The 17194-nt window shown below is 35.1% G+C and overlaps 1 protein-coding gene across 4 annotated transcripts in view; it reads left to right on the top strand.

The window, feature by feature from the left end:
- The window catches only part of SLIT2 (slit guidance ligand 2), a 350509-nt gene that overhangs the window by 252340 nt on the left and 80975 nt on the right, over positions 1-17194 (top strand). For 2 of the 4 annotated variants that reach the window (XM_032854244.1, XM_032854235.1), the window contains 4 exons: positions 10294-10365; positions 14048-14191; positions 14304-14467; positions 15459-15482. In XM_032854244.1, the coding sequence (XP_032710135.1) occupies positions 10294-10365; positions 14048-14191; positions 14304-14467; positions 15459-15482 (404 nt within the window). The remainder of the gene's footprint in view (positions 1-10293; positions 10366-14047; positions 14192-14303; positions 14468-15458; positions 15483-17194) is intronic. The other 2 variants (XM_032854264.1, XM_032854255.1) reach the window with 1 other exon arrangement.

The raw sequence follows: 17194 nt of genomic DNA, 5'->3' as shown, positions 1-17194 counted from the left end.
AGTGCAAACCGCTCTCAGGATGGGCTGGCAGATTCTAAAATAACAAAGTTTAATGTAAAACTCCATTAAATTACTCAAATTGTCTGGACAGTAGTATTGTCCAAAATAAATACAGACCATATTCCAGCCACACAAAAGAACAGGACACAAGTCTAGTCATTGTTTCAATGCCTGGTCCTTTGAGTATCTGTGCCTCAGAGAAAGCCAGTAAATGTCAAGGGAGAAATGGTTGGAGAATTCTTACATAGATCTGTTTGTTTACAGTTTACTATTAAGCTATTGCCTTAATCTTAATAGAGTCTTTCTGGTTGTATGATAAAAAGGTATGATAAGATAAAATGAGTAATAAATAGAACATATAATTTCTTTTTTCTATACTATATTATAGATTATATTTAATATCTATAATAACACATATTTATTAACTACTATGTTATGTGTTTTATTCTATTACATATTATACTCTATTGATATAATGTTATATTAATATTATATTTATTAATAAACACATGGTTACAACTAATGACTAGATTATAAATTATTACATGCCTACCCATATAAATATAATAGACTCAGAGCAAATAGGAAGAGAAATATCACATGTAGAAGAACGTGCCTGCTGAAAGGAGATCTTAATTTTCATGACCAGAGCTCCACGTTCACAGTTTTTTTTCAGAAAACTGTAACAAAGCATTATCTTTCCTTATAGAACTGACTTTTAGTCAGGGCATTAAGTCACTGGGGAATTTCCAGTTTGAAACCTAGTAGTATGCAGAAGAGTAGGAACTGTTTTTCAGAAGTGGGATACCCACATACAGCCGTGTAACATCAGAAAACAGATATTGTATGAAGAGCATCAAACAGCTCTATGAGGGAGAGTCCATGTGCTACATCCGGTATCATTTTCCTGATTGTGTTCACCTTTTGAATTGACCTTCCAAAGATTAATTTATTTACCCTTTCATAAAATATACAACTCTCCAGCCTTGCAATAGCCTTTCTCTTCATTTCACCAAAATCGTACATCCCACAGAGTTGCATCGGGACCCTGTTTGTCCTAGCCCTACTCAGGGCTCTGGGGATGCATGAGTGAACAAAATACAGAAATCCCTCCCTCATGGAGATTACCAACGATAAACTATACATCAGTCAGAAGATATATTATATCTGATGATTTTAAAATGCTGTGGAGCGGCACCTGGGTGGCTACTTGGTTAAGCGTCCAAATCTTGATCTGAGCTCAGGTCATTATCTCAGCATCCTGAGTTCAGGTCCGGCACTGGGATGTATGCTGGGAGTGGAACCTAAAAACAAAACAAAACAAAACAAAACAAACAAACAAACAAAAAAAGCAAGCTGTGAAGGAAAACAAAGCAAGCAGAAGGAATAGGAGTGCCAGTGGGAAGAGAGCTGAAATTTCAAACAAGATCATCAGCAAAGGCCTTCTAAGAAGGTGATACTGGGAAAAAACCTGAGGACTCCAATTGTAGGAGTGAGCTCTGCAGATCCATGGAGAAAGAACACTCAAGACAGAGAGAATAGCTAGCTACTAAGGCCCCGAGACAAGAGTGTGCTGCATGTTTTAAGAAAGTGCAAGAAAAATGTGACTGCAGGGAGGCAGAAGGTTGAAATTGAAATTATGCAGAGGTTGCAGTTGTTGCTAGAGGCAAGGTCTAAGGCATGACCATGAGGACAAAAGGACAAAGATGTTGACAGATAGATTATAGGTTTGCAGGAAAAGAGTAGGGTTGGAGAGTATAATGGAATAGTGAGCCAGGGTTTAAATCTTTCAAAAGAAGTGGAGTGACTTGGGGTGGGGGGTCTGGATAACTGCGAGAGCCATGCAAATTGGCAACACTCTCCTTTTTAAAATCAGGTGTTTACATGTACAGGTTTCTCTCAGTGTCTTTCTGGAATTGCACTCTCATACATACCCAGTTTAATTTAGTCACTGCATTTGCTAAAGAAACAACAATAATTAAAGGTGATATGATGCCAAATACTTCTAATGCATTTTATTAAATAAAAAGGACTATTTTAAATTGTTATTTAATTACCTTAGAATAGTAAGTGATTGATTTATTGAAGGTTTTAACAGTCTCTCCTATTAAGTGTGCCTGGCTGGCTCCGTCGGTAGAGCATGTGACTCTTGATCTCAGGATCATGAGTTCAAGCCCAGTTTTGGGTGTAGAGTTTACTTACATAAATAAAGGTCTCTCCTATTAAATAATTGCATTAACATTTATTTATTTTTAGTAACATTAAAATTCATTTTATTACATATTATTACTGTATATTGTTATATTATTGATATATTAATATATTTTATTATTCACTTAATTTATTACATATTAATGAGAAAATGTCATTCAGAGTACGTGGACCAATTGGATGCTTTTATCCTCGGTGCTTTTTATTGCCCTTATTGTGACATCAACAGTATTTCTATAATATTTAATAACAATTTCTTAGGGATTCAATTTATTAATATATCAGGATTGTCTGTAAACATCAAACATCTTATTGTTTTCCATTGACTGGTGGGAAACACAATTTTGTAATAAGGCTAAGCAAGATAGCCTTTAGGACACTAAGTGGCTTGTGTTCAAATGCCAACTCACTTTACTAGGCACATGGATGAAGTTGTTACTAATTTCCTTGTGCCTCAGTTATTTCATTTCTAAAATGGGGATAAGATCACTCCCCTACTGGCCTTGTTAAAGCACTGAGGAAACATTCTAGAAATAATAGAAAGGACTTTGGCAAACTCTTCTCCTAAGTAACTTTGTGCATTTCTCAATTTTGATTATCCCAGAAAATGTTTATGTCCAAGATCCTCAACACATAGTTTTGGTCTTGATTGGTCTTTCTTAAATGGTGTTAACTGCTAAGTACCTTACATTTTAACTACTAGTTTTCAGTGAAAATGTAACAACGTCTTTTTTCTCTTTATCATATTCTCTTTAAAATTGCTTAGTGTTTTATTTCTCAGATATACATTGTTTTGAATGTTGTAAGTATCGCTCTCTGACATTTATTTGAATAATGAAATCTGCCCATAACACCTTTTCATGATAACCTTCTTATAGGTTTCTGTTTTGAATTTTTTTTTTTTTCTCTTTAGTAGTAGATCTGTCTTTTGCCAGTTTTCAACAGCAAAGGAGAATTCAAAGACTGGCCACCAGCTGTTGGTATCTCCTACTGTCTTAACATTGAAACTTGCAGGGATGAAACTTGACTTAGAATTCTTAGCCTTGGGGTGTCTGGGTGGCTCAGTCTGTTAAACATCTGCCTTTGTTTCAGATCATGATCCCAGGGTCCTGAGATCAAGCCCCGCATTGGGCTCTCTGCCAGGCAGGAAGCCCGCTTCTCCCTCTCCCACTCTCCCTGCTTGTGTTCCCTCTCTCACTGTGTCTCTCTCTGCTAAATAAATAAAATCTTTTAAAAAATAAATAAATAAAATAAACTTAGAAGGCAGGAAAAAAACTTTAAAGAAAAAAAAAAGGAATTCTTAGTCTTCCTTCTGGTATCAGGTACAAAAGCTGCTTAAGATTTCCTTAAGATTTCCCTGTTGGCCCAATGGGCTATAAAATAATTCTTGATTAGCACACTTGTACTAATACTGTATACAGTATGCTGAATATAACTTACGTCTAAGAAAAGCTACCCAATTTGTTGCTGTTGGTAGTTGGATGTTATTATCCATATCCCTTAGGTATTTATTTTCTTTTCAGCTAAATTCATTTTCATCTTTCAATTTCTTTTAAAATTTTCTTTCCCTCATAGGAATGTAGCCCAAATTCTCACTGGCCTTCTTGCACTTTATATCTTCATGTGATGACATGTCTTTTCCCCGTTTCTACGGATTTTGGCCCAATTTTTGTGACTCTCATCCAGCTTCTCTGTTCTGGTCTTTGGATTTTTTATATTTCTCGCTCCTTTTTCCTTGTTACCATTTTGATCTCACTGTGTGTAAGAAAACTATACCAGCTCTAGTATTTCTATACCTTTTTGTACAGAAATCTCATTCCCATCACATTTAATATTTATTATAATATTTTTATGATTGACTGTCCATATACTCAAATAATGCCTATACAGATTTCCTTCATCCTTTTGTGACATCCTCCCATATTTCTCCATGTACCCCAATTGTCTCATGAACAACAAACATATATTATTTTTAATATGATCTTAAAGAAAACAATGATTTGTTGGGAAAAAAATAGTTTCACATTGTAAATCAGACACACCTCCTAACTCGACCTCCCTTCGGGCTATCCGAGCCAAGCTTTAAAGCAAAAGTCCCAAATGAACAACCTATTAAATTATTTGCCTCTTAATCCTTTTTGTTTCCTTTTTATTTTTTAAATTTTAATTCCAGTATAGCTAACAATACAGTTGTTAATAATATAGTGATTCAACAGTTTTATCCATTACTCGGTACTCATCATATGTATGATTTTGATGCCTTTACATATCCCCCCATCCCTCCACCCACCTCCTCTCTGGTAACTATCAGTTTGCTGTCTGTAGTTAAGAGTCTGTTCTTCGGTTTATCTCTGTTTCTATTTTTTCATTTGTTTTGCTTCATAAATTCCATGTATCAGTGAAATCACATGATATCTCTGTTTCTCTGACTGGTTTATCTCACTTAGCATTAAACTCTCTAGATCCATCCGTGTTATTGCAAATGGCAAGATTTCATGCTTTGTAATAGCTGAGAAATATTCCATTGCACATATAACCGTCTCTTCTTTATCCATTCATTTACCGATGAACACCTGTGCTGCTTCCATCCATATCAGGGCTATTGTAAATAATGCTGCTAATAACCATAGGGGCACGTATATCATTTTGAATTAGTGTCTTCGTATTCTTTGGGTAAATAACCAGTAGTAGAATACTGGATCATATGGTAGTTCTATTTTTAACTTCTTGAGGAAACTCCATACTGTTTTTCACAGTGGCTACATCATTTTGCATTCCCAGGAACAGTTCATAAGAGTTCCTTTTTCTCCATATCCTTGTCAGCATTTGTTGTTTCTTGTCTTTTTAATCCTAGCCATTCTAATAGGTATGAGGTGACATTTTATTGTGGTTTTAATTTGCATTTCCCTGATGATGAGTGATGTTGAGCATCTTTTCATGTGTCTGTTGGCCATCTGTATATCTTCTTGGAGAAGTGTCTGTTCCTGTCTTCAGTCCATTTTTTAACTGCATTATTTGGGGGGTTTTGGTATTGAGTTGTGTAAGAGTTTTTTGTTTGTTTTGTTTTGTTTTTTGTTTGTTTGGTTTGGTTTGTTGTTTTTTTGTTTTGGTTTGGTTTGGTTTTGTATTTTAGATACTAGCCCTTTATCTGATATGTCATTTGCAAATATCTTCTCCCATCCAGTAGGTTGCCTTTAGTTTTGTTGATAAAGGAAACATTTTATTTTGATATAGTCCCAATAGCTTATATTTGCTCTTGTTTCCCTTGCCTCAGGAGACGTACCTAGAAAAATGTTGCTATAGCTGTTGTCAGAGTAATTGTAATTTTATGGTTTTGAGTCTCACATTTAGGTCCTTTATCCATTTTGAGTTTATTTTTGTGTATGGTGTAAGAGAGTGGTCCAATTTCATTCTTTGGCATGTAGCTGTCCAGATTTTCCAACATCATTTGCCAAAGAGACTCTCTTTTTCTATTTGCATATTCTTTTCTCCTTTGTAAAAGATGAATGGACCATATAATCGTGGGTTTGTTTCTGGGCTCTTCATTCTGTTCTGTTGATCTGTGTGTCTGTTTTTGTGCTGGTACCATACTGTTTTGATTACTGTAGCTTTGTAGTATAGCTTGAAATCTGGGCTTATGATACCTCCAGTTTTCTTCTTCGTTTTCAAGATTTCTTCGCTATTTGGGGTCTTCTGTGGTTCCATACACATTTTAGGATTATCTGTTCTAGTACTGTGAAAAATGCTGTTGGTTTTTGGATAGGGATTACATTAAATCTGTAGATTGCTTGGGGTAACATGGCCATTTTAACAATATTTACTCTTTAATTCATGAGCATAGAATATCTTTTCATTTATGTTGTCTTCAGTCTCTTTCATCAGTGTTTCATAGTTTTCAGAGTACAGGTTTTCACCTCCTCAGTTAAGTTACTCCTAGATATTTTATTCTTTTTGCTGCAATTGCAAATGGGATTGTTTTCTTAATTTCTCTTTCTTCTACTTCATTATTTAGCATGTAGGAACCAACAGATGTCTGTATATTGATTTTGTATCCTGTGACCTTATGGAATTCACTTATCAGTTTTAATAGTTTTTTGGTGGTGTCTTTAGGGTTTTTTATATATGATATCATGTCATCTGCAAATAGTGAAAATTTTACTTTTTCCTTACCAATTTGGATGCCTTTTATTTCTTTCTCTTTTCTGATTACTGTGGTTAGGGCTTTCAGTACTACGCTGAATGAAAGTGGTGAAAATTGACATCCGTATCTTGCTCCTGACCTTACGGGAAAGGATCTCCGTTTTTCACCATTGAAAATGATGTTAGCTGTGGGTTTTTCTTGGATAGCCTTTATTATGTTGAGGTGTGCTCCCTCTAAACCAACTTTGTTGAGGGTTTTCATCATAAATGGATGTTGTAATTTGTCAGATGCTTTTTTCTGCATCTATTGAAATGGTCATATGGTTTTTACCCTTTCTTTTGTTGATGTGATGTATCATGCTGATTGCTATGCAAATATTGAACCATCTTTGCATCCCAAGGATAAATACCACTTGATCATGGTGAATGATTTTTTTAGTGGATTCAGTTTGCTAACATTTTGTTGAGGATTTTTGCATCCATGTTTATCAGAGGTATTTTCTTGTAGCTTTCTTTTTCTGTAGGGTCTTTATCTTGTTTTGGTATCAGGGTAATGCTGACCTCAGAACAAATTTGGAAATTTCCCTCCCTCTTCTATTTTTTGGAATAATTTGAGAAGAGTAGGTATTAACACTTCCGTAAATGTTTGGTAGAATATACCTGTGAACCCAACTGGTTGTGGACTTGTTTGTTGAGAGTTTTTCTGTTTTTTTGTTTTTTTGTTTTAATTACTGATTCAATTTAATTGCTGGTAATCAGTCTGTTCAAATTTTCTATTTCTTCCTGATTCCATTTGGAAGGTTGTAAATTTCTAGGAATTTATTCATTTTTTCCAAGTCTTCAATTTATTGGTATATAGTTTTAATCATATTTTCTTATAATCCTTTTTATTTCTGTGGTATCAGTTGTTATTTCTTTTCTGTTTCTGATTTTGTTTGGGTCCTCTCTCTCTCTCTCTTTTTTCCTCTGATAAGTTTCACTAAAGGTTTATCAATTTTATAGATTTTCCAAGAAGCAACTCCTTATTTCATGGATCTGTTCTATCATTGTTTAGTATCTATTTCATTTTTTTCTCCTCTAATCTTTATTCCTTTATTCTAATCTTTATTCCTTCTTTCTTTGGTTTGGAGTTTTATTTGTTATTTTTTTTTTCTTTTTCTAGCTCTTTTTGGTGTTAGGTTGGATTATTCATTTGAGATTGTCCCTTGCTTTTTGAGGAAGGCCTGCATTGCTATAAACTTCCCTCTTAGGATAGCTTTTGCTCTGACCTGAAGATTTTGGACCTCAAGTTTTCATTTTCCTTTGTCTCCATGTATTTTTTTATTTCCTCTTTGATTTCTTGGTTGACTCATTCATCATTTAGTAGCATGTTACTATGTATTTGTGTTCTTTCCACATTTTTTCTTATAGTTTATTTCTAGTTTCAAACTTGCTCCTTAATCCTTTTATGGGCCCTCCACAATTTATACCCATCCTTCTTCCTTTTTGCATTTTAGTGGGCTCAAAATATAAAACTCCTTAGGTATTCAAAATTGCTATTTTGGGTTGCTCTTTGAAATAATACTTCATTCACCTCATTTGTATTAGTCTGGTGGCACAGGGCAAATCATGATCATTCAACAAGTAACAGTTGGATTCAGCTTAATTGGACACCAAGCTTAGAACCTAGTAAAGCTGCTGGCACATAATAAGTATATGATATCTATTGTTAAATTAATTGGTTGAATGGTATTGCATTGAATATCCTGAAAAACGGCTGCCTTGATCTGCTCATGTGTGTTTCTAAAAGGCCTCTTTTCTCTTATTCCTGACCTTAAATAATACAATTATTGTTGCTTATCCTTTCTTAATTCCCTTACCTCTTTGACCCTGACAATACAGAATTTGCTTTTATTCTTTCATTTCTTAAAATGGTTTCTTCTCTAATTGATTTTCCTTTTTCAAAGCGTCTGTATTCTGCATAAGTGAATTTTTTGTTATACTATGTAACTATACCTCTGGGATCTATACAAATGAAATGTCTCCTTATACAATATAGTGTCCAGCTACATTTGTTTATTCACGTGAGGATTTCTTTCCTATATTGTAATACATCCCACCTCTCACTGACATCTTAAAGGGAAACAACAGCTTTTCCCTCACTCATATTCATTTCTCTTGTATTGTTATTTTCTCCCTTTCCAAACAAAAATCATGTACTGCTGCCAAACATATTATTTAGATTCTTATTTCAACTTTTTCCTTTATATATTATGACATCCTTCATGTCCTTTCCAAAAAATTATTTTTCTCATTTTTAGAAGAAATAAGATCATTACAGACAATATAAGAAAAATATATAGATGCAAATTAAAATCAACTCTGAATATCAAATTGCCTGCCATCCAGAGATTTTCTGCTTTTTCCTATGTATACATGTATATATTTTTCTAAACAAAGTTAAAATCATACTATAATATACTACTTTATTATTTTTTTCAAATTTACTGTTATAACATCAACACTTTCATGTTGTTAAATACTCTTCAAAATATGATTTTTTCAGTGTGAAATATGCCTTTAACTAATATCTTTTTTGGAATTTGGAGACATTTTATTTGTGTCTATTTTTTCATTGTTATAAATTATATCAGGACTAACATTTTGTGCATAAAATATTGTCTGTCTCTAATTATTTTCTTAAGCACCTAAGAGTGAAACTAAGTAAAATTTTTAATAAATTTGATATATATTTATATTCATAGAAATATAATTTATATATTTATAAATTTGATATACATTGCCATATTATCCCCCTAAGGACTATCATTTCTATCTTTTCCTATTCATAATTATAGTTCCCTCCTTTGGAGGGTTAAAAGTAGATAGGCATCATTTCAAGCTTATTGTTAATAGCCAATATGATGAGCCAAGACACTGCTATTCATTTCACCCAGTTTGTTAATTATTCCATAATTTGCCCCCTTGCTAATTTATTTCTTCATCTCACTCATCCAACAGTGATCACTCATCAATCCAATGTTACAGTGTCACCGCATTCTCAAATCAGTGCTAGGTGCCAGGGGTACTGAAGGCACTAAGCCATGTCCTTGCCCTTGGTGGCTACCCTTAGTGGCTGATCAGAGGTGGGTACCATGAGGATGCATTCCTGTTCATATTTCCTGTTCATATTTTTGGAGAAAAGTACATTTCAAAAATATTTCTGTAATATTAGTGATCATCTTCTTACATTACAGATCTTACATTTCCCAGGCATACACATTATGTAGCAGAAACCTTACCTTTATCTAGCGTTCTTTCACCTTTTACCGGTATGATAAGCCTAAAACTCATTCCTTTAATGAGTAATGAATTCCACACCTAGTGTTCTCTTTTGTTACTGTAATATGCCCTCATTATGTATGAACCGTGTGTGTGTGTGTGTGTGTGTGGCAAAACATGGCAATTGAACAGTGGACACTTCTAAGAAAGGACAATAAAATTATGAATTGTGTTCATTTTTTTTATTTTTTAGTGCTTTCTTTCTTAAAAGATTTATTTATTTATTTTAGAGAGAGAACGTGGACAGGGGGAGGAGCAGAGGGAGGAGGAGACAGGGAATCTTAAGCAGACTCCCCACTGAGTACAGAGCCCAACCCAGGGTTAGATCTTATGCCCCTGAGGTCATGACCTGAGCTGAAATCAAGAGTTGGACGCTTAACTGACTGAGTCACCCAGGTGCCCCTGGTTTTAGTGATTTTTAAACTTTCTGCTATCAGCATGTATATGATCTATAATCAGGAAAAAATGCATTTGCAAATTGAAGTTTGTTTACTCAGCTGTAGCTTTTATGATGTATGGAGTGCTTACTAACCTCCTATATGCCTGGATACATATGTGATAGATCAATTTGTTATGCTGGCTTGATGTCTAATTTTTTCCATTTAAATCATGTTTTTTCAGTGTTCTCTATGGAAATAAAATCACAGAACTCCCAAAAAGTTTATTCGAAGGACTGTTTTCCTTACAGTTACTGTAAGTATTTGGTGGTTTCTGATCCGTTGAACCAAGCACTGTATTTTAGTCAGTGTACCTCTCTTGGCTTCATGGAGACTTCAAAAACACTCAACCCCAAATGACATAGTTTAATGAGATGGAAAAGATTAGTCTGGTGCAACTAATACTGACGACTGTTATTTATTTGAAGACACAGCACTTTGAAGTTGTTTCAAAACCTTTCTGTCCACCCTGTCACAAATGTAGGCTTCCTGGCTACTCTGTCATTAAAAGCTCGTGCTGTTCCTGCCCTTTGTGAAACCCTCTGTTTTGATTTAACAATAGTTGGGAAGGAGAGTGACGTACTGATAGGTTTATCCATGTTTGTCCAAAGCAGCCACAGGAGGGACAAGGCTGGGATACTGTGCCCCGAACCCAGAGGTGGTTCCCGAGGGCCAGAACACAGCAGGAGCACTTCAACTCAGAAAAATAATTTGTCAATGCCTGGCCTGTGTCTTCTAAAAACCATTCTGCTTAGACAGTAGCTACCACTCCTTTGTCTCAAAAGAAGAACGTACTATACACATATATGTAAAAACAGAACCTGACCACAAGTATTTTAGTGACTGCTCTTATGAAAAGGAAATTGGAAAAAAAAATATGTTAGTCTTAGATCATGAAGTTCTCTTCACATCACCAAACAAACACAGAGTTCCTCATTTGGGGCTGCTGTGGATACAAAGTTGAGTGTGATATACTGTACTATCTCACCTAGTTCATAGTCAGTATATCTTAAAATTCTCAAGTTTAAAATGTTATTTTCTCTTTTGGTGTATACATTTCTTGGTGTTGGGGTTTCTATCATCGATTTGGCAAAAACTTACTCCTAATCCCACAGATTTCCCAAATGTATATCTTTTTTCCTTACTGGATAAATGTACGTTATAATTATATCCTAGTATTCATGTTTTAAATTTTCATCATTATCCAGAAATGTATTTAAATCGCAACCCAGTTTTCATACACAACACACACAGATGCACACAAATGAAGCAAATTGCTAACAAGACGATATTGACCCTTACTATGTATAATACTCTTCATTCTACTGCATTCTCTGTCTCTCTCTGATCTCTCTCTTTCTATATCTTCAGTATTGTACAACCCAATAAATTGATTTTACAACAGACCAGTAAGTTATGAAAAATACTGATTCTTATGACCTAATGTCTTTATTTGGGTTTCAAATTATTTTTTTAACTCTTGAGGTAAGCTCAACAAATATTGTTTCTGATATTTAATAGAATGACTATACATTATACACATTATAGGTATAGCCAGATGCTATAGGCCAGTAAGGCCTGTGTGTTATTTGCGTCTCTGTCATTCTCCTACATTCTCCTAGCACTATTATCCTTGCCATTTACTTGCAATCTCTTGCTATCACTGGTCTGTCTAGTACTAACATTTAAGTAGCACCTTCTTTTTCCTTCCACACATACTTATTGGTGACTGGTGTAACAACCAGGTTAATAAACCATGGGATCTGTATGCAGGTAAATCTTACTTAAAAAGCTACCTTTGTCCCTCAGCCTAATATTTTATCTCTAGATTAAGGCCTATTCCTAAACCTGTCAGGGCTAAAGCAACACAATTGTCTCTTTCTGGCTAGCTAAGAACTTGGCTAAGCATCTTAGATTTGCTTGAACAGATGAGGTACTGGGGAAAAGAAGTAGGTTCATGCAAGAAGCAAAGGAAAGTAGAGCATGCAACACTTTTTCCCCTACTTTGCAGACCACATCATTTAAAGTAAGTACAAAAATGCTCAAAACAGCACCTTCTTCAATTGTCTTCAGTGCTCCCCACTTTTTCCTTCTCCTTACTTCTGCTCTCTGCCTCCGTCAGTTAGCTGACAGATTAGGGAACATTGTCAGTGTGATTTGTGTTGTGGCGCAGAATGGAGAAATGGGATTACCAGTCTATACCTGAAACCAGTTCCTAAGCTTTTAAGAAACTATTTTGAGGACCGCAGAGAAAGCCAAAATGTCAAGTCCTAAAGGGAGGTTAAAAAAAAAGGAGAAAAGAATTACCTCGAGGAAGTCACAGCTTTGCATGTGTGTGGATACCTTAAAAAAAGCCAGTAAAGCAGAAGAAATACCCTATGTTAATTAAAAGTAGAGATTCTTGGTGGCCAAAAAGAAAAACATTTTTCAGCATGTTGAATAAGAAGGCGTACAAACCTAAACAACAGAGCAGGTATTTTTTGAGGTACTATTTGTTCAAGCCTTAAGTATCAAAGCAGTAAAGCAAATGCTAATAGAGAAGAAAGTATCAGAAAATGTTCTCTGCCCACGGAGAGCACTAATCCACCTTTGGGCAAACATGTAGGCTTATGGAAAGGAGGTGTGAGGATTAAGTAACACTGAATAACTTCCTTGGGGACCTAGAGGAAGAAATACTTGACTTGGGTGGAAGCTTCTGGAAAAGGTAAGCTTCCCGCGCAGCCATGATGGGACAGGGCATTAAAGAAGGTGGAGGGCAGGGCAAGTGTATTCCCAAAGGGTGTCCAACATGCATAAAAGCTCAGACATGGTCCCATATAACCTATGAGAATGGCATTTGCCAAAGTATGATCTGTAAACCACAGTTCCATAGAATATTGAAGTGGATTATTGATAGCATGTTGGGGAAAAAAAAATGGGTTTCTGGCATATTTTGTTAAGCAAAGTTAAATGAATATCTATAATGCAGGACCAGGGCCTTTAATAGGGTTATGAACTGTGTCACTCTCCAAGAGGATCCTAAAGCATTCATTCAACAACATATTTATGGAGCACCTTGTATGTGCTAGGCACAAATGAAAATGCCTGTCTTGAGGAAACAGAAATGACAGCAATAACATAATAAATAAACCATATGCAACAGAGAGAAATATGTATTTAAGAAAATAGAAGAAATAAGCAGATCGTAACAAAGAAATTGAATGTGCTAGAAGGTGAGGTGGGGCAACCACAGGTGACCATATTGAAGAGAGAGGTCAGGGTAGGCTGAATTGAGAAGATAAAATTGCAACAGACTCAAAGAAGCAGAAGAGTCAGACAGCAGGGAAGAAAACATTCTAAGAAGAGACCCCCAACAAGGAGACATGTGGCTGGAGCTGAAGCATCCAGGGGAGAGAATTTGGAGGTCATGGAGTTCAGAAAGGGGTGCTAATGGTCCTACTGTGTGTTGAGGCAATTTGTCAGGATGTTGGCTTCAGTCAGAGCTATTTGAGAGTTGCTGCCTGGCTTTGAGAGAAAGTGATCTGCCTTTTAAAAGGTTCACTCTAGCTTCAGTTTTGAAAATTGCCTGAACTTCTTCTCAGAGCAGCTAGAGAGACTAATGTTCTATGACCTTTTTTTATGGTGTCCTTGACAGACGTTAGGTCTCACCCACCTTTGTCCACTCTTACCTCTTCATCTTCCAGAGAATATGTGGAATAATTTTTATTGAATAAATGTGTAAGTACCACTAGATGTAGACATTCCTTAAACCACATGACCCTTGCTTTATCTGGCATATCTTCCACCTGTGATACCTAAATTATTCCAGTTAAAATGTTAGTACTGAGGTTCAGAGAAATGTTTTTTCTTGGTTTCTTGTATTTCTCAAGAAGGACAGAATCTTGAAGGTGGGTTAACGAGATGCTGCACTTTAATTCTACAACTATTTGATCAAACAGATTGTTGAATGCCAACAAGATAAACTGCCTTCGGGTAGATGCTTTTCAGGATCTGCACAACTTGAACCTTCTCTCCTTGTACGACAACAAGCTTCAAACCATTGCCAAGGGGACTTTTTCACCTCTCCGGGCCATTCAAACCATGTATGTATATATGGCTTGGATCCAATACGATGACTGCTGTCTTCACTGTGAATTTGAGAGTTGAGTTCATTGCAAGTCATGTATAAAAGTATTCTGTCTGTGTTTCTGAAAGGCATTTGGCCCAGAACCCCTTTATTTGTGATTGCCATCTCAAGTGGCTGGCGGATTATCTCCATACCAACCCCATTGAGACCAGTGGTGCCCGCTGCACCAGCCCCCGGCGTCTGGCAAACAAAAGAATCGGACAAATCAAAAGCAAGAAATTCCGTTGTTCAGGTAATTTCTTACTTCATGTGAGATACTTCGCCTGTGTTACCAAAACAGTGGTTATGGAGACCTAGAGACAGCTGGTCTTCAGATGAATTACCAAACATTGTAGAATATACTTCTTTTTCTTCTGTCTAGTTACAAAATAAAGAGAGCCATAGATACCATTCATATACCACTCGTATATGTAATATTTTTAACACTATATCCAACATAACAAATAGACTACCAGCCATCAGAAAAAGATGCCTGGATACTTCATACTGTATTTTTAGGGTTCAACCTAAACAGGGGCCTTTTAGCAAGCTCAGAATCCTTTTTATGTCTGTTAAGTCTCGTGTCTGTTGTATTATTCTCCATTGAGAAACTTAAGGTAATAAATCATGTTCTCATTTCTTCAGAAAGTGAATTGAGACTTGGTAGTATGATTTGCTCTGGCTTGGAAGTAGGGGGGGATTTTTTTCCCGATCCCTTGCTCCCATGCTTCGCACACTAAATGTGTTTACTTACTTTTCACCCTCTTATTTTAAATAGGGATGTGAGGATAATTTTTTTTTTCTACCAAAAGGCCATCTTTTAGCATTTTGGGAGTAGTGTATATAAAAAGCCAAATATAGATCCATTGTGTTACTATTATATAAAAGGCTTACTTTATTGAAATTTACTATTTACTTTGGTCTCATCTCTTCTATGTTCTTATGCTAAAATATATTCTGTATGTTTTGAGTAGTATGCCGTCTAACCATTCCCAGGGTATTTCACATTCGGCAGTTAATTCATACTAAAAAGCTAATATCAAAACAAAGCTGTTTATTGTCCGTGGTCCTAGAGACATTTACTACTCACTATACATTATGATACTTCAGCCACTGCTGTGAATATAATTCACTTAATTATCTATAGTACCTTTAGTCCCTTCTTAATCTAATATAACTCATATCTCTGCTTGCTGACATTCAGGTGCATCTTCTATTTTTTTTTCTCTTTTTTTTTTATTTAGCTAAAGAACAGTATTTCATTCCAGGTAGGTTTTGCTCGGTAGTAGGACTAATGGCAGACACCCTTTCCTCACCTTATAAAATATAGCTTCTGAAACTTTGATATGCATGCGTTTGAAAGTACAGTGGGTACTCTGTAGATAGATTGACTTCTGCCTAGATCACTTGTAGCTGTTTCCTGAAAACCTGACCTTTGCATGCAGCTTCTGATGTTAGAAATATGTATTATTAAACCCCCATCTTTTTTTTTCCTCTCTCACTTTGGCACATTATCTAAAATTTCTCACAGTAGCTAAAATATTTGAACCTATAGCCTTCTACTTAAATCATTTTCTCTCCCTATGTTGTATATCTGATCTTTCAACCTGTTTTTAAAATATAGCTTATTGAGCTGGTTTTAAAGACAGAGACCTTTCTGTTGTCAAAGAGCTAGTTCTATATGAAATCAGTTAAAAACACATAGAATTCTTTTGTTGACCATGAAATTTACTTTTTTAACATAATTCTTTGTACTAAAAAAGTGCCCTCTTTTCACTTTATTTTGCTTTACTGTCATTTCACTTTTTACATAAAAAAGCAACTTCCTGCTTGTTGACGTGCAATTATACATTGTGAGTCAACGTTGTTACAGCCCTGGAGTGACAGAGTAACTCCACGGAAACAATACTGACAGACATCCACAAAGCCTCAGATGTTCCAGGGCACTAAATGTCTTGAATAATTTAAGCAGATGAATAAAATGTTTTTTAGAAAAGTAATTGAAATGTTTTACCACTACATCTTAACACTCTCAAGGCTGATGATTCTGAAACTAGCTCTTTGAAATATGTTTACTTATTTTTTCCTTGCCTGCCAGTTGTGTAAAATGCCTCTTGACTTGTTTGTTTTAAACCATTATATAAAAGTATATGTTAGTAATTGATTGGCTACATTTACCATCTCCTGGGGATATCCTAGGCTATCATATATTTTAACAGCTACCAATAAGAAGATATTCTATACGGTGTTAGTTTGCAAAAACCTTACTGATTTTTTAAAGAAGAGTTCTGGGTTTGGTCTTTATTTTAAGGAGATATGTGTTATTTGCCGTTATTGAATTATAATTTGAATAATTTTATTCATATAACAGATTTTGTTTTACTTCTTATTTTGAGCTTGAATGACCAATAATATTTATATATTACACAGGCTGCATAGGAAGTAACATGTTGAATAGAACAGTTGATTGGCCTTCATAGGGAATCTTTAAAATTCATTATCTTTATCTCACTATTAAGCAGAAAGTCATCTGATAGCCATTACTTAACCTGGAAAAAAGCCATATTCTAAACACCACAACACCTGTAGGATAAAACTTGAATATTAGTAAAATTTTCAAATTGTGGCAGTTAAGAGAACTGTTACCAAATTATTCAATCTATTACATTTAAATATACTTTATTAATAATTTATAAATTAATATTTCTGATTCATAAATTAAAAATCCAATGTCCAATTGTTTTCATAAATTCTGATACAGTTTTGCCTATTTATTGACAGCAGTCAAAATAGGCTTTTTTGGAAATACATTGTATATGTGATATCATGGCTTAATTGTCAATAATTTATGATCATTCAGTTTACATTAAAGCAATAGCAATAGAAGTCAGGACTTGGAAGAATTCTTTGGTCTTCTCTCCTTTTTTCCCCCTAGGTGATATTAAAATTTTAGCTTATCTATTGAGTCTCCATAAGAGAA

This window comes from Lontra canadensis, unplaced genomic scaffold, assembly GCF_010015895.1.
Source record: "Lontra canadensis isolate GAN:19392208 unplaced genomic scaffold, GSC_riverotter_1.0 scaffold1, whole genome shotgun sequence".
Classification (NCBI taxonomy): domain Eukaryota; kingdom Metazoa; phylum Chordata; class Mammalia; order Carnivora; family Mustelidae; genus Lontra; species Lontra canadensis.
This window is presented reverse-complemented; position numbering and strand designations above follow the sequence as displayed.